This window comes from Musca autumnalis, unplaced genomic scaffold (genome assembly GCF_047663935.1).
Source record: "Musca autumnalis isolate F117 unplaced genomic scaffold, ASM4766393v1 scaffold_2, whole genome shotgun sequence".
In the NCBI taxonomy this organism is placed as follows: Eukaryota; Metazoa; Arthropoda; class Insecta; order Diptera; family Muscidae; genus Musca; species Musca autumnalis.
In genome coordinates this window covers 252,817,431-252,839,882 of record NW_027411755.1, presented here as the reverse complement: position 1 = coordinate 252,839,882, position 22,452 = coordinate 252,817,431, and the positions used below count along the sequence as shown (strand labels likewise).

The 22,452-nt window shown below is 38.8% G+C and overlaps 2 protein-coding genes across 2 annotated transcripts in view; one reads left to right on the top strand and one right to left on the bottom strand.

Moving 5' to 3' along the window:
• The window catches only part of LOC141395489 (uncharacterized), a 153,275-nt gene that overhangs the window by 48,151 nt on the left and 82,672 nt on the right, over positions 1-22,452 (top strand). The gene's annotated exons all lie outside the window — the stretch shown is intronic.
• LOC141392568 (uncharacterized) lies at positions 2,216-22,213 on the bottom strand. Its single transcript, XM_073965501.1, has 5 exons — positions 21,259-22,213; positions 20,654-21,085; positions 19,163-20,598; positions 18,101-18,616; positions 2,216-2,287 (listed from the first exon to the last, which is right to left on the bottom strand). The coding sequence occupies exons 1-5, from the start codon at positions 22,211-22,213 to the stop codon at positions 2,216-2,218; spliced, it is 3,411 nt and encodes a 1,136-aa protein (XP_073821602.1).

Genomic DNA, 22,452 nt, shown 5'->3' with positions numbered 1-22,452 from the left:
GACTCCCTAAACGTGGATTTATTAAAGAATATTTTTCTTGGACTTCGAGCTCCCTAAATGTGGATTTATTAAAGAATATTTTTCTTGGACTTCGAGCTCCCTAAATGTGGATTTATTAAAGAATATTTTTCTTTAACTTCGAGAGCCCTAAACGTGAATTTATTAAAGAATATTTTTCTTGGACTTCGAGCTCCCTAAACGTGGATTTATTAAAGAATAATTTTCTTGGATTTTGAGCTCCCTAAACGTGGATTTATTAAAGAATAATTTTCTTGGACTTTGAGGTCTCTAAACGTGGATTTATTAAAGAATAATTTTCTTGGATTTTGAGCTCCCTAAACGTGGATTTATTAAAGAATATTTTTCTTGGATTTTGAGCTCCCTAAACGTGGATTTATTAAAGAATATTTTTCTTGGACTTCGAGCTCCCTAAACGTGGACTTATTAAAGAATAATTTTCTTGGATTTTGAGCTCCCTAAACGTGGATTTATTAAAGAATAATTTTCTTGGACTTTGAGGTCTCTAAACGTGGATTTATTAAAGAATATTTTTCTTGGACTTCGAGCTCCCTAAACGTGGATTTATTAAAGAATATTTTTCTTGGATTTTGAGCTCCCTAAACGTGGATTTATTAAAGAATATTTTTCTTGGACTTTGAGCTCCCTAAACGTGGATTTATTAAAGAATATTTTTCTTGAACTTCTAGCTCCCTAATCGTGGATTTATTTAAGAATATTTTTGTTGGACTTCAAGCTCCCTGAACGTGGATTTATTAAAGAATTTTTTTCTTGGACTTCGAGCTCCCTAAACGTGAATTAATTTAAAAAAAATAATGTACTTACCTTATTCAAAAGCCTCATACGCCTCTGGGCCGATCGAACCATGGCACAAAAAAGAGATATGGTCACCGATATACCCAACACCTCAGCCACGGCAATAAATATCAAACACGGCGATGGATAGACACTTATCGAATTCAAACAGTAAATGCAAATCACGGTTATGGTGCAATCGAACAAGGCCACCATACTCAACACAAACAGAACATAACGTAAAATTTGCGAATAATTCACCTCGACACTTATCCGATTGAAATGTCTATCGACTTCCAAGAAAATATTAAAAGATTTTTCCAACGATTTTTTACGTATAATAGCCGATATCGGAAGTATGGTTGCACCCAAAACACCGATACAAAAGTGGACATAATTTCCATAACGCGATACATTCGATTTCAGCAAGTAGCCAACTACCGATTCGTGATGGTACATGGTGTAGGCATAACAGAAGGCCATTAACGCGAAATGTAACATTAGATTGAAATATCCGAAGTAAGACGTTTTTAAGATTTTCGTTCCATTTGGAAGGCTAACAATGCGAAATGGTGTAACACCGTACATAAAGGTGGTGCAGAAAATCGGCTGCATTGACTTGTAATAATTGTGCGAAGTAAATAAGTGGCGAAAGATGCGCGTATACCACGCGTATGACATTTTTATTAATGAAAGGGCTGCGAGTTAGTTTTACAGTTTGATGTTAATGTGATGTCCTTTTGGCCGCCATGTAATCTTTTATAATTTATCTTAATTGCCTTGAAGTGATTTTTGATATGCCCCTTTTTGAGTAATTAATTATTGTTAGTGGTTTTAGTTTTGGCTTGATTAGGTTTTTTGTTTTATATCGATGCATCGATTAATTACTGGACTTAATTGCATATTTGTAAATAGAAAAAGATAGACAACCTATATAAGGCCTTCCTTCTATCTATAAGGTTTTCTTTAGGGACTTCTTTTATACAAATTGTGCAACTAAAGACCTGCTTTCTGCTACGAGTGGGTTTAAACTTAGCATTAGAATTTCATCAATCAATTTCAACAATTTCAATTTCAACATGATTGTGATGTTGGTATCATGGAGAAATGTTTTAGCAATGCTCATCACATTTTTGAAAGAAGTCAAATCTATGTAGATTGCTAAAATTTATCTAAACGTTATGCCATATTTTATAAATATTTCCACTACTAACATAAATTAGCCTAGCCACCTAATTGATAAGGTCATCTACTAACAACCTGCAACTGCATAATGCACATGCGTGTGTGTTCAACATGCACTAATTGCCCAAGAATAGTCGCCATTCTCAAAACTACATTCGGTTAATTAAACAAAAAATACACTTTTAACATTTATAAATGCATTTCTGAACATCAATTGCTACTTGTATTTCAAGTTCAATTCGTTGTGATTTGAGTGCTGCTCATCTTCAATTTCAATGTCAGTGTAACTCTGAAAATGTAGCAGTTCAAAACAAAAACATAAAACAACATTCTAAACGAAATCGAAATCATCATTCAATTTATGTTGCATCTGCTTTTAAAATTTATTTAAAAAATTAATTGAAAATGAAAAAAACTTATTCACTTGACATTGTAGCATGGCCATGTGTGTGCATAAGTACGTGCCTATCTAATAGGTTATTAGTATGTGTGTCATATGAGATGAAGTGCGTAAAATGTAATCGATTATTGATGGACGATGATGATGATGCACTTATCTATATTTGATACTTTTTGATACAGTGTACATATGTAGTTTGGACTAGTTTATATGAAATATCTTCCATAAGTCATCTATTGATGGTAGAGCTTATCTTGAGGTAGAAAACCGTATACACAATTAAGACCGTCAGTATGTTGTCTATACATGGAGGACTCTATGCAATAGACTGAAAAACTGTAAAAGGTCTTCAGTCAGTTATGGAAGTGTATTTTATTTTGCGAGTCATATCTTTTCGATAGATATCGCACCCACTAGTCATTTCAGTGGATCATCGTATAACTTTTCGACCAGTATGCCAGGAAGCATGGACTTGTCCACGGATAACATAATATCACCACAACAAACAGCATCGGTATACATTTCCAAAGGATCTTCGAACAGACCCTAAACTCCAATTAGAAAAAAAAAAAAATTTTAAATTTCTCGGCCGAGGTACCCCTCTCCTCCCAATATGGGCCATTTTAGAAGTTAAAATAAATTTGGGCAAAATATTAGGAGATTGGGTGCCACCGTGGTGCAATGGTATGCACACCGCCTTGCACGCTGAGGGTCGTGGGTTCAATTCCCCGGTCAAGCAACATCAAACAATTTTCAACGGTGGCAAAATACCCCCCAGTAATGTTAGCGACATTTCCTGAGTATTTCAGCCATGTACAACTTCTCTACAAGTGGTGTCTAAAGACACGCCGTTCGGACTCGGCGATAAACTTTAGGTCCCATATCATTGAGCTAATATGAATCGGGGTGCACTCATTGATATGAGAGAAGTCTCCCTTGTCCCATATGGGATGTTTGTGGAACAGTTATATATATTAGGAGATCCAAAGTCTGGACCAAATTGGTTGCGCCGTTAAAGAGATATCCTGCATACCAATTTAGTGACATTTTTTAAATATTGGGGGGAAGTACCGGAAGTTGTGGACCTGTATTGCCCATCTTCGAACTGAAACTAAGTTTGGACCAAATAGGATGAATTCCAAATTTTAATCCAAATCGGTTGATCAGTCCGGGATGTTATCGTGCTCCCCAGCCACTACATAGGGCGCCATATGGGTTTTTTACACCTTTAGGGCTATTTTCTCAAAAAGTATGGATTTGCCCCTGAAAAAACTTTTACCATCGTAATGGAGGTAGCGAATGCAAGATGCTTCAACAAAAATCAAAGTGATTCGAGAGCAGTTCTTAAAGTGAACTTATTCGAAACTTTGTGTGGGAGGTACCGGATGGAGTGGACAAATATAGTTCACATTCGAACCTGATCTATAACTGGTAGATATATTAGGATGTGTAAAGTATAGACCAATTCGGCCACTCCCTTCAAGAGTTACCGTACGAACAATTTTTCCGAACATTTTTTGAACTTTTGTGGGGGAGCTACCTGAAGGAGTGGACCGATATGGCTTATCTTCAAACTTAAACTATGTTTGGACAAAATATTACTAAGGCCAAATTTTTGACCGAATCGGCAGATCCGTTCAAGAGTTATCTTGCGCTCCAACAACTACACACGGTGTCATAGGGTTTTTTTTGCAATTTCCAGGCTATTTTCTCAGGATTTGCCCTTGATGAAACTTGTAACGTCGTATTGGGGGCAGTGAACACAAGTTCAGTTCGCTTTATACTCTCAATTGAAATAGGCGTACCTCTGCACTGTATCGGATACTAAATCGTTCATTTGATATTACATATTGTTATCATAAATTATTACTGTGCTATTTGTATTTCTCAAAGCGGACCTTAAATCGAAACAGAACACAAAGATTTCTAAAAGAAAATTAAAATATTTTGTTGCAGACGAAATGTCTGCACCAAAGCATAGAAAAACTTTGCAAAAGTCAAGTAATAAATTCTTGCCTTTACAAGCTCTTGATGACACTGATCAAGATTATGAGAATGCCATTGAAATTGACGAAAACCCTCAACAACAAGAACAAAAACAAATTTTGCCTCCCATTAAAGTCTTGGGACAGACTGTTAAAAAAATACAAGAACTATTTGGAAATAACAATATTTTGGACTATTTGATTAAAAAATGTCCATAGGCGTTAAAATTATGTGTGAATCAACAGAAAACAAAATTCAATTCTTTTCTCATAGTAAAAGAGAAGATAATCTATTTAAAGCTGTGCTGTATAATTTAGATGGTCGATCAGATGATGACGTAAAAAATGCTCTCATTAATTTGGGTTTCAAATGTTGTGACGTTAAATCGGTCATCAAAACACATGGTGATTTCGAAGATACGCTCTATATTGTTTATTTCGAGAGAGGTTCCGTTAAACTTAATGATTTACGTCAGAGAGCTAGGTCTCTCTTTCGAGTAATTGTTAAATGGGACTACAAAAGGAGGATCAAAAACAAATTGTTAAAATGCTATAGATGCCAGATGTTTGGACATGGTGAGAGAAACTGCAATGTAAATACCAACTGCTCAAACTGTGCCGGCAGACATTTAACTACTGTTTGCCCAAATGCAGATAAAAAGAAATGTGCTAATTGTGCTGGTGAGCACAAATCTACTTTCGAAGGTTGCCCAAATAGAAAGATTTATTTGGAAATTAAAAACCGCCTCAACAAATCAAATCAGAATCGTAATTCTAAAATGTCTACAACTTTTCATTTTTCCAATGAAGACTTTTGCAATTTGGGCCAAAAATCGTATAAGAAGTCTAATATGTCAAACAACATCAAACAAATGAATTCTGCAAATAGCCGTCCGGTCGGAAATTTTTGGACTCAACAATCTGGCAACGCTGCAACTAATACTAATTTCTCTCCGCTCTCCAGTGATCAAAACCTTTTCTCTGAGAGTGAAATAACATCTCTTACTTTCGATATTATCAATGGATTACAACATTGTAAGAATAAACAAGAACAATTTAATACGATTGCTCAATTAGCAATTAAGTATTTGTACAATTCATCTAAATGATGTCTCCTGACTCTATAAATATTATGTTTTGGAATTGTCGTAGTATCCGAAACAAATACGCTGAACTCTTTAATTCTTTTCAAATTAATAATATTGATGTATGTTTACTCTCTGAAACTTGGTTAAAATTCTCACATAAATTATATCATCCAAATTATAATTGTATTCGTGTAGATAGAGAACATTCAGTTGGTGGAGGTGTTGCCATAATGATTAAAAAATCTTTAAAATTTAGGGAATTATCTGTGATTCCGACAAAAATAATTGAAAATGTTGGTATAGAAATTTCTAACAATTCAAGTAATATAAAAATTTTTAGCACATACTTCCCAGGGGGCTCAATGTCACCAGAACATCAAAACCTATTTAAATCGGATTTACGCAAACTTTGCAATATAAATGGATCTTTTTTATTATGTGGTGACTTTAACAGTAAACACAGAAATTGGGGTTGTTCAAGGGCAAACTGCTGGGGAAATATCCTCAACGAGTTTACAACATTTTTCCCAATTTCCATATTACATCCTGATGATCATACGTATATTCCACCATCAAACAGGTCCTTACCATCTACTTTAGATTTGATAGTAACAAATTCGCCCAATTATGTTTCGCAAATGAAGGTGAGAAATGAGCTCAGTTCAGATCATTTGCCAATAACTTTTTCTCTGAAAACCGAGACATCCTCCAATTTTCTTGGCTTTGACTACAAAAGAGCAAATTGGAAAAGGTTTAAGTCTCAGCTGGCGGCCGACTTGACTGATATTCCAATGCTCTTAAATGAATCCATAACTACCGATAGTGTTGACCATAATTTAAAATTTCTTGAGGAGAAACTAATTCAGGCCGAAAATACGTGGGTACCAAAATTAACTACTCCTTCTAATTTCATGAAGTTACCCAGGAAAATATTACATCTCATAAAACGTAAAAACTATTTTAAGCGGCAGTGGTCAGCGTACAGGCAGCCTTATGATTATAATATGATAACTCAACTCTCTTCAATTATAACCCAATCTATTTCTCAACTTCGCAACAGAAACTGGAATTCTCGTTTAATGAATCTTAAAAAGGGGGACAAACCTTTTTGGAACATAAGCAAAGTTTTGAAAAGAAAGAATGCTGGAATCCCACACCTTGAAATTGCTGATCAAAAAGTATATTCCGGCAAGGAAAAGGCCATTGCTTTGGCAAACAGTTTTTCTTTTAATCACACCATCGCAAATCACCTAGGTGATCTGTCTCATAGCCGGATGATCTCAAATTTCATGGATCGCTTTCACAACATTGATTCAAATACTTGTGTCACTGATATTATTGATTGCGAGCATATTCAATCCTTAATTCATACAATGAAAAAGAAAATGTCCATGGGTCCAGATGGAATTAAATTAATACTGCTTATCCACTCGCCAAATATAGTTATAAAGTTCATAACATTTATTTTTAACTGTTGCCTGAAAATAAATTATTTCCCTACAACTTGGAAGTTGGCTAGGGTTATTCCAATTTTAAAAAGTGGAAAGCCACCAAATTCTGTTGGTAGTTACAGGCCTATCAGTTTGTTAAATGTTATTGGGAAAATCTTTGAAAAAGTTATTAAGGAGCAAATAGTTTTATTTATCGAAAGTCATAATATTATTCCCGACCAACAGTTTGGATTCAGAAGTTTTCATAGCACAATTCACCAGGCAAAACGAATATGTAACTTTGTAAAATTGGGTTTTCAAAATAAGATGTCAACGGGATTAGTTCTACTAGATGTAGAAAAAGCCTTTGACTCCGTTTGGCATGATGCTCTTATTTATAAACTTGTTCAATTTGGTTTCCCTCTAAATCTAGTAAAACTTATAAACAGTTTTTTAAGAAACCGCAAATTTTATGTGTGTGTTAATAATTCTGTTTCAAATGAGATTGCAGTAACGGCGGGCGTACCACAAGGGTCTGTCTTAGGACCTCTATTATATATAATATTCTGCTCTGATTTCCCTAAGTTAACCAACTGCTACACTGCTTTATATGCTGATGATGTTGGAATTTTCACATCAAGTCAATGTCCTCAAACTATCGCAGCCTCCCTCGAAAGAGCTGTTGAAAGTTTTAATTCATATATGAACAAATGGAAAATTAACCCTTCGTTGGACACCGATATTGTTTGTCACATTCGTAACACATGAGTCTGGCCAGACCCATGTAATAAATATAAATTTTTTAGTAAACTTAATTAATATTTTCGTATAAAAAGTTGTAGAATATGCTTTAAGGATCCTAATCTTACATATATAATCGTTATTTGTCAAAAAACATACCGAAAAACTCTAAATTTAATTAATTTCATCAAGTTAGTAAAAACGGACATATGCCTATGGAGTAAAAATTCGTACTTTTCTTGTCTCTATGCTCGAAAATCCTATTTATATATAATTTAAATGCACTATATTTTATTTTGGGGTATTACTCTGAATGAATAGGGTCTATTTTGTAACTTTACAGCTTATTGTAGTGCAATAACGATAATATCAATAGGTAAATGAGGGCATATGTCCTAAGGATTTTCTTCTAATTCATATGGAGAATCTTATATTTGAACCATTTCACTCCACAAAAAGAGCATAAAGGCTTTGTAATGGTTTTTTTTTGTCCAGTTATGTGTAAAATTGTCTAAAATAAATGTGTAACCCTATTTCCAAGGGATTTTTTTAGGTTGTGGTACGTACACTGATTTCAAACCCATCTCCTACGTTTGCGACCTTTTTACGTGCAATTTTGAAGACATGGTAGGGTGAAATGCGACAAATTTCAAAAAATGGTATTCACTCTGTCAAATTATGTAGCAAAAGATCCAATTTAAAGAAAATTTTTGGAAATTTTTCAATAAAAAATAGGTGGGGTCTGGCCAGACTCATGTGTTACGAATGTGATATGTATGTCAAAAAATCCTTGTAGCTCCTTTTCTGTTGATCCTTTTGACTTCATATTTCTTTCGTTGAAAAGGTAAGAAAATTTCATGAAGCTACCTGAAATCTCAGGTCCATAGCTTTTTTTAACCCAGTTTAAAATGCAAAATAAAATGAAAAAGGCCTGGCTAGACTCAGGTGTCCAACGGAGGGTTAAATTGAATGTGTCTAAATCGCAGGCCATCTTTTTTACTAGAAAAAGAAAATCCTGCAATTTACCAAATGCACCTCTCTGTATATCAAATCATTCCATTCCTTGGTTACCAAGTGTAAAATATCTAGGTATAATTCTAGATACTAAATTACTCTTTCGTGATCATATCAAATTTACCAAGAACAAATTCAATATCGCTATCAAGTTGATGTACCCGTTAATTAATAGAAATTCTAAATTATCATTTAGCAACAAAATACTGATTTACAAATCTATTTTTCAAGCCATACTTATGTATGGTTCGCCCGTATGGGGAGTATGTGCTAATTCCCATATTAAAACACTACAAATTTGCCAAAATAAACTTTTAAAATTAATCATGAGATTACCCTGGCATTATTCTACAAATAGACTCCATTTTCAAGCTGGAGTTAAAATGTTACCACAAAAAATTTCAGAAGCTCAGGAAAGATTTAAAATTCATTGTAGCATGTCGACAAACCAACTCATATGTAATTTATACAACAATAGTACTGCTTAATTTATACTTACATGTAAATTTAACTTTGCTTTTAAGGAGAAAATATCAAAATGTTTTTGCCATTATGCAAATATCTCTAAAAATATATTTAATTTCATAGAAGTTATATATATTTTTTAGAGTCTTATATACAAAGGTTTTTTATTTGTAGTATTTTCCTTTGTAAAAATTAATATTTATACAAATTTTTCTGCTTTAATGCTTTATATAATGTTATAGAATTAAGGTTAAACCGTTTCTTACCTGTATACTCTATAATACAAATGTAATTATAATATTTTACTACTTGAATAAATAAATAATAAAATAAATAATAAAAATGAACACAAGTTGCTACAACAAAAATCAAAGCGATTCGAGAGCAGGTCCTAAACTGAACTTTTCCGAAATTTTGTGTGGGAGGTACCCGAAGGAGTGGACCGATTGAGTCCATATTTAAACTTCATCTATGTCTGGTAGAACTTTCACGATGTACAGTGTGGGCCAAATCGGTTACTCCCTTCAAGAGTTATCATGCCCACAAATTTTCCGAACATTTTCGAACTTTTGTAGGGGAGGTACCGCAAGGTGTGGACTGATATAACCCATCTTCAAACTTAAACTAAGTTTGGACAAAATATTACGAAAGCCAAATTTTAGACCAAATCGGTTGATCCGTTCGAGAGTTATCGTGCGCTCCAGCCAGACAGACGGACGGACGGACATGGCTAAATCAACTCCAAATTGTCTAAAACGGATTTCGTCCAAACATACTTGGGGTCTAAAACCATTATTTCGATGAGGCATAAATGCTTAGGGTATAAAAAGTTTGAGGTGTATGTCTATTGATACAGGCGCTGAAGCAATGAATACAGTGCTAGGAGCTCACACGACTAACGGGTGTTGTTTTGGCTTAATTATGGTCCAATTCATATTGAGCTGTAATTGTTGTTACAATGGCCCGCAAGCAATAATTGACTGCTAGACATCATGCACCTGATCAACAACCAAGTCAAACCAACTCACCTAACTACCATTTCATTATTGACAAATCATATTCGAGTGTCAACTTTCCGGAACCTGTTTTAAAATCAGGGCCTGATTGGGGGAAATGTTAAACCAATCCACATGTAGTAGCTGCTACAAAAACAACTCATAGCCCTGATAGACCTTCTCGGCTTCTCTGTTACCTAAATTTTCTGTGTCTTCCGTTGGCCGAACCCGGTCGTCAGTCTGCTAGCTTAGATTAATTTTAACCGGTGTTGTTGTTCTAACAAACGATGTTGTTATAAAGAACTAATGTTAATTACCAGAGGATGTTGGTTAAGGACTATGTTTAGGCAGTATCGGTTGACGGCCTTTTTGTCCCCGAATCCTCAGATGTTTAAAACCATCTGATATAGGCAGTCAGTTGAGGTCGGGTGGTAGTACCTGATGTTCTTGCGGATGTGCCGGGAATAAGAATCTTGTACCACAATGTAACGCCTAGGGTTAACATGGCAGATAACAGGCAAGAAAGAAACAAGCTAAACATGTTGTTGGAATAACAGTACCAATGTCTCTGAAGGTCATTCAAACTTTACACATTAACTCATTCGGATCAATTCCTAGGTCATTGTTGAAGGTCATCTGCAAGTTTCGCTACCAGTTATCACTTAAAATGGTATACTTACTTTCGTTATGAAGGTACATTGAGACCTTCATAATCCCCAGGATTGAACAATTTTGCAATGCTTTTGGCTTTCCCTTAACCTCAGATATCGACTTAGACAGGATATGATTTCGACAAATCTGCAGGCCCCCAATAGTTTTCTCGAACAATTTGAAGTAAAATATAAAAATAAAAAAATGACATCAGAGTTTGATGCCAATGCAGGTTAACCCTTAATCTTTTTTCGAGCAACGTTGCCGTCGTTTTTCCTCGGCATAATGACCCCTTTTATAGATAAAGCGGACTTGTTTCATGCTCTCGGTATAATCCGGCATCTGGAACTACAATGGAAGCTTTGTTGCTTAAGCTGAACTTTTCTCTTAAAGTTTAACAACATGTCACCAATATTCGTGACAGTGCACGATGGGGCCAGTGGCAGGCAAAAAGTCAATTTTTGAAGTGCACAATTTGAAAAAAGTTATAACGGGTTTCTACTGCAAACACTATAAATCACTAAAAATAAAAAAATAAATCAATCTTTTAACATCACATAACGATATGCCGATCTGGCAATGGTGACATATTTTCTTATGCATCATTTTCTGATAGTCATCATAAATAAATAGTGAATGTATTTTAGGCGTCAAACAGAACATTTCGAGTAGTTTTTCCTTTTTATTTGGTTAAGCAATTCTTATGCATTTTGTAATTTACACTGATGGGCCGGTTGGCTTTGAATTACAAGTTAAATAAAATGGAATTGAATTTTTATATTTTTTAAAAATGGAAAACTCTTCTACGGGTTTGAAAATAAGATGGCATTAACAAATAATAAAAATGTTACGCGTGGTAAATGTATTTTTGAGTTAATATGTGATGTCTTTTTTGAAGTATTTTGCTTTGTCGTCCATGTGTTCTCTGGAGTATAACATTCGGTATCGGGGTGTATCTGTGATATTATATATATGTGGTGAAAGGTATTAATGTGTACTATCATTTTGTGAAAAAAATAGCAGCGCCCATCCGCGCCTTTTCATACAAATCTGATTTTAGTTGACGTAAAACTTAAAGATTTGATATTTTTATACCATCCAACATAAAATGTGGGGTATATTACGTTTGTCATTCCGTTTGTAACTCATCGAGATAATCTATTTAGACCTGCCACCGTATATATTTTCTTCATCAGCGTAAAACTCTAAGTCGATTTAGCAATGTCCGTCCGTTTGTCTGTCCGTCTATTCTAATCAAGCTATCTTCCGAACGAATAGAGATAGAGCGCTGACATTTTGTCATTATGATGAGGTGAGATGAGGTTCCAAAGTGGATTCAATCGCTACACGCCTTCGGGTACCTCCCACACAAAATTTCGGAAAAGTTCAGTTCAGGATGTTCAAAAATGTTCTGAAAAATTGTGCGCACGTTAACTCTTGAAGGGACGGACCGATTTGGTCCATACTTTACACATTCTAATATATCTACCAGATATAGATCAAGTTCGAATATGGACCATATTTGTCCACTCCTTCGGGTACCTCCCACAAAAAAATTTGGATAACTTCACTTTAAGACCTGCTATCGAATCACTTTGAATTTTGTGGAAAGAACTTGCATTCGCTGCCTCAATTGCGACGGTAAAAGTTTTTTCAGGGGCAATTTCATACTTCTTGAGAAAACAGCCCGAAAGGTGTAAAAACCCCTATGTCACCATATGTGGCGGTCGGAGAACACGAACTGTTCAATCGATTTGGTCCAATATTTGGCTTTCGTCATATTATACCCAAACTTAGTTTCATGGGGCAATACCGGTCCACAACTTACGGTACTTCTCCCCAATATTTAAAAAATTTCACTAAAATGCTAGGACGATATCATTTGAATGGGGCAACCAATTTGGTCCTAATAGTTTGTCAAAATTTAGTTTAACTTCTAAAATGGTCCATATCGGTCCTCCCCTTCAAAAGTTCAACATTTGTGTCTTAGTGCAGTTAATTCCTAATCCACATTTTTGTCGGCATGTTCAAATGTCCAAAAAGGGCACAAACTTCTGAAGAGACATTAAATACATTCGATCTGTCCGTAGGTTAAAGTTTCACTTCACATTGGATGAGGGGATATATACCGTCAGCCAATGTGAAGTGAGAGTCGGCAAAACCACTTTTTAACTTGTTTTATTTGTATTGTACTGACGAGTATCTCAGCTTTGGTAGGATGCGTATCAACAATGAAGACATTCTGAGCTTTAAAATGTTCCCAATTACATTACCAAAATTGGTGAAATGCTTGCGATGTCGAAAAAGACGCTGGGAAATCCCAATTTGAGCTTTAAATTAATACATCAAAATTTTAATATTTTAAAGTTTTTACTTTAATGACAAATTCCTCTGATTCTATTTGGTAAATAATACTAATCAAGAAGACCATCAAAGAGTTCAATCAGTACCAAGTAGATGTAGACAGTAGTCAAATACAAAATGAAATATGAATCATTTTGGTTCAGTTTACCTTAAGTCATTTTGATATAAAAGCCAAATAGGTGAAAACTTTAGTATCTCCCTAAAAGAAATATTTACGAGAGAAAAGCTTATGCACAGGGGTAGTGGTGTAGGGTATCACATGATCGGTCCTGTCCTGACTATAGTCGTCGCTCACTTGTTTTTATACCCTCAGCATTTATGCTAACGAGGATACACTTTCATACGGGCAAAATGTGCCTTATCGAAATAATGGTTTTAGACTCCAAGTATGTTTGGACGAAATGTGTTTCAGACAATTTGGAGTCGATTGAGCAATGTCCGTCCGTCTGTCTGTCTGTCCGTCTGTCTGGCTGGCTGGTGCGTACGATAACTCTCGAACGGATGAACCGATTCGGTTCAAATTTAGGCTTTCGTAATATTTTGCCCAAACTTAGTTTAAGTTCGAAGATGGGCTATATCGGTCCACTCCTTCCGGTACCTTCCCTACAAAAGTTCGAAAATGTTCGAAAAATTTGTACGCACGATAACTCTTAAAGGGAGTAACCGATTTGATCCATACTTTGTCCATCGTAAAATGCGTACCAGACTTAGATAATGTTTCAATAAAGGCTCAATCGGTTCACTCCTTCGGGTACCTCCCACACAAAATTTCGGAAAAGTTCAGTTTAGGGCCATTTCTCGAATTGCTCTGATTTTTGTTTTAGCAACTTTTATTGACTGCCCTCCATACGATGGTACAAGTTTCATTAGGGGCAAGTCCATACTTCCTGAGAAAATAGCCTGAAAGTTGCAAAAAATTCTAGGACACCGTGTGAGGTGGTTGGAGCGCAAGATAACTCTCGATCGGATCTGCCGATTCGGTCCAAAATTTGGCCTTAGTGATATTTTGTCCAAACATAGTTTAAGTTTGAAGATAAGCCATATCGGTCCACTCCTTCAGGTACCTCCCCCACAAAAGTTCAAAAATGTTCGGAAAATTTGTTCATACGGTAACTCTTGAAGGGAGTGGCCGAATTGGTCCATACTGTACACATCCTAATATATCTGCTAGATATAGATCAGGTTAAAATATGGACTATATTTGTCCACTCCATCCGGTACCTCCCACACAAAATTTCGGATAAGTTCACTTTAAGACCTGCTATCGAATCACTTTGATTTTTGTTGAAGCAACTTGCATTCGCTGCCTCAATTACGATGGTAAAAGTTTTTTTAGGGGCAAGTCCCTACTTCTTGAGCAAACAGCCCGAAGAGTGTAAAAACCCCCTATGGTACCATATGTTGTGGCTAGAGGTCCACTTCCATAAGGGTGAATGTCGATCCATTCCTTTTAGTATCCCCTCCGCAAAATTTTTGATCTTTTATCCCAATCAACATTTTTGTCGGTTCAAACGTCCAAAATTTTTAAACCCCCCTAAATACATACGTATTTTGGGAAAAAATTGTTTCAATATGCACAGGCTGAGGGTATATCTCTGTCGGCCAAGCTAACTGATACTTTTTTACTTGTTATTTTTCTTTTCGTCGCTATAATTACGGTGACCAACCGTACTCTATTATAGAGGACAGTACTCTATTTTAGGTGTCCGTACTCTATTTTTGATTTGTCTGACAAATCACCTGGTCTGACAAATGATGTCATTTCTCTTGTTTGATAGAGATCGGGAAGGATAAAGCTCCTCTACAATCGATTTCACAAAAACTCAGTTTACTTTACGGCAAACCTTTTACATGTGACTAGCAACGTTTCGGAGTGAAGCCATTTTTGTTTCGACTCTGATTTCGGAGTCGACTCCGAGGAAAATTACTAATAGCTTTCAATATGAATAAAATATACACAAGTTTCCAATTTTTTTCTATATGTTGGCTTTTTTCTGAGGTGTTCCTTGAAAAGAACATTTGTCTAATATAATACACAACTACAAAACTTCATTGTTTAAAACTTCTACTATTATAATAAAAATACAAGATCACCGAAATTTGAAACTCTGTGTTATAGGTTCTGAAGTGGGGCAGGCTTTCGCTCGGGAATATAAGCAATTTGAGATCATCTTCTTGGAATAACATTGATCATATTCTAGATCAAGAATGTGTGGGATCTAAAATATATATTCCAAAATATTTAAACCTTTCTTATTGTATATTAAGAAATCGAAACTCTAATTCGATTGTCATGGAATCTTAAGTTTGCTTTAGAGAATTAATTTGACCAAAAAGTTTTTGAAATTCATTTTTGATAAATGCAGAAAAAATTGTTGCTAGGAGTTGGAGCCAAGTTATTTTTTCGACTCAGTCTCCGACTACAGCATAATGCTCGACCCCAACTCAGACTATGACACCCTATTGACTACTGACTGTAGGATGTTGTGTGTTCACAATTCCATATTTTTTGCAAATTAGTTATTCAAGTCCTGTAAAAAACGCAATATGTGGTACTGAGTACGCTTAGGCATTGTTGTCTAGCCCAGAAACTTATGTAGTAGCCCTCGTATGTATACTCTATTTTCATCCAAAAATATTGATCTCCGTACCTATAATGCATTGGGAATATTGTTTTATCACTTTATCCTAACATTTCTGAGATAACATATTTTCAAATTTATGATATAACATATCTGTAAAATCAAATACGGAATCCTTTTGTAGAATATTTTATCCGTCTATCTTTATTCCTTCAATGTTCTTTTCTTTTTTTTTGTCTTTGTAACGACGGGATTCCTCCCCGTGGGCTAGAATAGCTCGCCGGGGTCCAGCGGTTCGTACAGAAATTTATTTCGAATTTGTGTGAGAGAGAAAGAGAAAGAGCAGTATGTTTTGTTGTTCTCGTAATAAAATTTTATTCAATAACTAAAGGATTTTATATAATAAGTTCACTGATTGATTGTTCATCTAAGAATATAAAATGTTACAAGGAGTCTAATGGTCCGCCGTCCACAGGTTATTAGATGGGCTCACTGGATTCGGGATACGAGACCTGGATAAGTACTCGTGGTAGTGCTAGGGGGAAGCCGGAGGGGGTTGATTTAACAGAGACCTGGATAAGTACTCTTGGTGGTGGAATGGGAAAGCCGGGGGTTGATTTAGCAGAGACCTGGATAAGTACTCTACGGTTCTCCGGGGATTCTGGGTTGGCTCTTTCGGGTACCTAATGGGGATGTCGCTACTAATAGGAGGAGGAGCGAAACTCAAACACTACAAGCATATATAAGTCAGGTTAGGGATTGCGGGAGACCTTAATAAGTACTCACGCACTACTGGGTTATGGGTTGCAAGAGACCTTAATAAGTACTCAAGCACTACTTGGATGACATGCAAGGTTAGAGATTGCGAGAGACCTTAATAAGTACTCAGGCACTACTGGGTTACGGGTTGCAAGAGACCTTAATAAGTACTCAAGCACTACTGGGTTATGGGTTGCAAGAGACCTTAATAAGTACTCAAGCACTACGGGGGTATGGGTTGCGAGAGACCTTAATAAGTACTCAGGCACTACGGGGTTATGGGTTGCAAGAGACCTTAATAAGTACTCAAGCACTACGGGGTTATGGGTTGCGAGAGACCTTAATAAGTACTCAGGCACTACTGGGTTATGGGTTGCAAGAGACCTTAATAAGTACTCAAGCACTACGGGGTTATGGGTTGCGAGAGACCTTAATAAGTACTCAGGCACTACTGGGTTATGGGTTGCAAGAGACCTTAATAAGTACTCAAGCACTACGGGGTTATGGGTTGCGAGAGACCTTAATAAGTACTCAGGCACTACGGGGTTATGGGTTGCAAGAGACCTTAATAAGTACTCAAGCACTACGGGGTTATGGGTTGCGAGAGACCTTAATAAGTACTCAGGCACTACGGGGTTATGGGTTGCGAGAGACCTTAATAAGTACTCAGGCACTACTGGGTTATGGGTTGCAAGAGACCTTAATAAGTACTCAAGCACTACGGGGTTATGGGTTGCGAGAGACCTTAATAAGTACTCAGGCACTACGGGGTTATGGGTTGCAAGAGACCTTAATAAGTACTCAAGCACTACGGGGTTATGGGTTGCGAGAGACCTTAATAAGTACTCAAGCACTACTTCGAGGATAATCAAGGATGATCACAGGACGGGAAGGACTTACCAAGGATGTCCGAGGATTCTTCAAGGAAGTATAAGGGATATTCAAGGATGTCGGGAGGATATTCAGGGATGTCGACAGGATACTTAATGATGTCGGCAGGATACTCCAGGATGTCGGCAGGATAATCAAGGATGTCGGCAGGACATTCAAGGATGTTGGCAGGACACTCAAAGATGTTGCTGCTCCCCTGGTCTGTTGCTGACTGTTCCACGTTCTAAGTTAGGTCGCCCTTTTATAGTGGGAGCCAGGCACGTGTTCTGTGGTGGATTAACGGGACCAAATGTTTGTAATGGAGCAACGGGAACTTGTTTACCAAATTTGAACATCCCAACAACACAGCCAGTGATCATCACCACATGGTAGTGATGACTGCTGCCTCGTTGTTTTTGGGCGATAACGGCGGATCTCTCTCTCTCTCTCTTTATCTGTAATGTGGCCTCAGAATACAAAATTCGCTCACATAGGTCAAGATTAAGTTATCTTATACAACAGAAAAACAATTCAGTATGGAAACTTCAGTGGGTGTGGGCAAAAATGAACCCAGGTGATTTTTGGTCGTCACACTTCCTCTCTTCTTCGGGGAGGGGGGGATGTTTAACAAAAAAAAATCTACGAAAGAGAGCGAAACGAAATGGAGTACGATATTAATTGGATAGGTAAGGTTTGAGCTCACTAAGATGAGCTGTTCTGGTCGACTGTTTGTCTAGTCCTTTCAATCTAGCTATTACAGGTGATATGAATTCTATGACTTCAAATGGTCCATCGTACTTAGGTGCGAGTTTTGCCGCAAACTGGTCGACGGCCTTCGACTGTGGGTGTTGTTTCACCAACACTCTCTCACCGATAGCTGGTTTCCAGGGTCGGCGGCGGAGATTATAATGGCGTCGTTGTTCTTCCGCGGCTCGACTTAGATTATTCCGCACTATACGGAACACCTCCTGTAACTCGGATGCTCGCTCTTCCGGCGACTTTATGTTATTACCTGTACCAGGAACTGCTTCGTCGTACAATGTTGCTGGCAACCTTGGCTCACGGCACTGAACTAAATATGCTGGGCTATATCCCGTCGACTCGGAGGTGGCTGTGTTGATAGCCAAGGATATCTCTGGGAGGAAGTCGTCCCAACGGTTATGTTTGTCGTGGCTCACCTGGGCAATCATTGTTTTAATCGTTCTGTTGGCCCTCTCCGTAGGATTCTCTTGTGGGCAATACGGTGCGGTAAATTGATGATGAACCCCGATTTCCTGTAAATATTTCCCGAGTACCTTACCAGCGAATTGACTCCCGTTGTCCGAAATGAGTACCTTTGGTGTACCAAATCTGGCGAGAATTCTCTCTCGGAACGCTCTCACTACTCCTTCGGCTGTTGCTCTTCTCTGAGGTACCAATTCCACCCATTTAGAGAATCGGTCAAAGAATACTAACAGCATCGTATTTCCATGTTTCGTTCTCGGAAGTGGGCCAACATAGTCCGTGCAAACTGTTGCCCATGGTTCTTCTGGGACTGACACAAGCATTTCTCCTGCCGGTGCGACTTGGTAGGGCTTATAGCGCTGACAGGACTCGCAGCTTCTCACAAATTTCGCTATATCCTTCGCCATTTCCGGCCAGTAATACCTGTTACAGATGCGGTTAATTGTTTTCCGTATTCCCATGTGGCCAGCGGTTGTCTGGCTATGGTTTTCGCTTAGAACTCTTTCTCTCTGGGAACTTGGTACACATAACTTCCAAGGGGAACAATCTTCATCGTGAGTGTTTCCAGCAATATGACGGAAAAGCTGCTGATTTACCACGGCATAGTCGGCGAATTTCTCAGGGTTACTCTTCATGCTCTCCAGTTTTCTTGCAACCCAGGAACATCCTTGGGTGTCGATTTTCGCTCCTTGACAGTATTCCAGCGGTTGGCGAGACAATGCATCAGCGACGACATTGCTTCGGCCTTTACGGTACTGGACGGAGAAAGTGTATTGCTGTAACTCGAGAGCCCAACGGGCTAACCTGCCAGATGGATTCTCAATAGAGTTTAACCATTTCAGAGAGAGATGATCGGTGATCACATTGAAGGTGTATCCCTCCAAGTAGGGGCGCATCTTACGAATGCCCCAGATGATGGCCAGGCACTCCTTTTCCGTGGCCGAGTAGTTCCTCTCTGCTCCGTTCAGGACCCTGCTAGCATATGCGATCACTCTCTCTGTTCCCTCAAGGACCTGGGTTAAAACGGCGCCTAGCCCGTAGTCGCTGGCATCTGTCTGTAGCGTGAAGGGAACGGTGAAGTTCGGGCATGCCAACACGGGTGCTTCTGTCAGTCGAATCTTCAGGATCTCGAATACCATTTGTTGGTCCTCTGTCCACCGCCAGTGTTTGCCCTTCTTGAGCATGGAAGTGAGCGGATACGCTATCGTCGCAAACTCTGGGACGAAACGTCGATACCAAGAGACGACTCCCAAGAATCGGCGCAGCTCTTTCAGAGTAGTTGGTGCAGGTAATTCTCTTATTGCTGCCACCTTGTCAGGATCTGTATGTATTCCTTGGGCACTGACCACATGGCCAAGATATTTGGTCTCCTTCTTGAAGAATTCGCACTTCTCTGGATTTATTCGAAGGTTGACTTCTCTCAATCTGCGAAATACTTCTCTTAAATTCGCTAAGTGTTCTTCCAGGGTTCGACCAATTACGATGATATCATCCAGGTAAGCGAATGCGTGGGGTTCCATGTCAGCTCCGATCACGGTATCGAGCGCACGTTGGAATGTTGCTGGCGCTGAGTGGAGGCCGAATGGCATCACCCGCCATTGATACAATCCCCGACCGGGCACTGTAAACGCAGTGTATTTGCGACTGGACTCCTCAAGAGGTATTTGCCAATAGCCGTCCTTCAAATCGAGACTACTCACAAAGTTGGCCTCTCTAAGACGATCCAGAATGGAAGAGATACGTGGCAACGGATATGCATCTGGACTGGACTTACTGTTGAGATGGCGGAAATCCATACATAATCTCCACGTGCCATTCTTCTTACGGGCCAAGGTGATCGGTGAGTTGTATGCACTCCGAGATGGCTCTATGAATCCTTTCGCCAACAGTTCGTTTACCTTTTCATAAATTATTGATTGCATGGCGGGATTTCGGGCCGCGTATCTTAGTTTGAAAGGACGGTCGTCATTCATGACGATTCGATGTGATGCCACTGTGGAAACTCCATGCAAGTCTTTGAAACGACCCAACTCTTCATTTAAGAACGCGTTTATCCTCTCTTGCTCTTTGACACTTAGGGTACTTACCGTCGACGTTGTGCTCTGGCTTTCCGGGTCGTACAGGATTGCTGACGTTACTATTCTTCCCGCAGGGGTCGGTTTGACCAGGGGTGATGGTTACGTGGCGACATCCTTCTTTACTATATTCTGTCTCATTCCTTTCCTCCGGCTTCGGGAGTAGACAACTTTGTCCAGCACACGTTATTCTCGTCTCATTCCGCCGTAGGAAATCCATTCCAAGGATGATATTCTCGCTAGCATCTGGCATTAAGAGAAACTCGACGTTGAGGCGGCAGCAACCGAACAGTACTTCGGTGAACATAACATGTTGAATCCGGCGCTTGGAACCGTCCGCCAAACTGATGGTTATGCTCTCAATTGTATGTATTGCATCGGGAGCAATGGATTCAGCGAAGGACTCCTTCATAAAACACTTGGTTGCCCCTGTATCAATCGTTGCTGCATAAAGGCTCTCTTTGATAAATATATTGGCGGTTATGCGTGAGTCTGCGAATTCGAGGGAGGTCTTTCTTTGGCAGGTGGCTGCGTCTGGGAACCCACACTCCCTACCACGCTGTGGGTTCGCCGCTCGTTTCCCGACCTCCGTCGACAGCATTCAATGGTTCTCACACCTCTCCGTCCACAATCCCAACAGAAGAGCTTTTGGGGATTACGACAGCTGGCGGCAAAATGTCCTTCCTGACCACATCTACGACAAGCCGTGGCAGGATTGATCGCTGCTTCTGTGTTTCTCTTTGGTTCTACATGCTCTATTTGGCGGTGATGGTCCCTTGTTACGTTTGGTAGTGAAGGTATCCCTTCCAGGTCCTCGGCCGTCTCAAGGAGGCCTGCCAGGTCACCGAAATCTTTCCGTCTGATGTACCACTGGTATTCGGGTAGGGCATTCCTAAAGATTCTCTCTGTCTTTTCCTCTTCGGTGTGTTCGCTGTGTCTCATTAAATCTTGCATTGCGAGCATGTAGTCTTTAAATAACTCTCGGGGCTTCTGCTTTCTCTGGCGAATTTCGTCTTCTAGGTTCTCCATAAATCTCGGAGGTAGGAAAAATTTCAGGAAATCCTTCCGGAAGGCTTCCCAGGTTCGCCAAGGCTTGCGATTATTCCTGTACCACATTAGGGCTCGTCCGTGAAGGACTTCCGGCATCATCATGACCAGGCCTTCGTTGGATATCTGATACATCTCAGCTCGCTCTTCCAACCGTTCTATGAACTCAAGGGGTTTGCTCTCTCCGGTGAAAGTTACTCCCCATTTTCTCACTTGTTCGGCAGTCCTCTGTACATCGTGCTTTCCGCCTTTTAATGTGGGCACCTCCATACCTGTTGTCTCCACGTTGTTCGACTCACTTAATTTTCGCGGGGAGGCCATCTTTGTCTCCTTTTCATGCACCGCCTGGATTTCGAGCAGTCTTTTTGTTACTTCGGGATCATGCAGTTGTGCTAGGAACATAGCGAATCTCTTCCTTTGCTCTTCTACCGTTCCTTCGACTTCACAACCGAATTCTTTGAGATATTTATTCAGGTCATCTTTTCGAAGGCTGTATGCCCAGGATACGCGTAGCTCTAAAGCCATTTTCTTTTACTTATTTTTTTCACCTTTTTTCCTTTGTAGGACACACACTCTGTTTACACTGGGATTCACTGTTCACTCTATGTCACAACTACGCACACTGTCTAACTCTCTCGTCCCTGCTCGGGCGCCACTGTAACGACGGGATTCCTCCCCGTGGGCTAGAATAGCTCGCCGGGGTCCAGCGGTTCGTACAGAAATTTATTTCGAATTTGTGTGAGAGAGAAAGAGAAAGAGCAGTA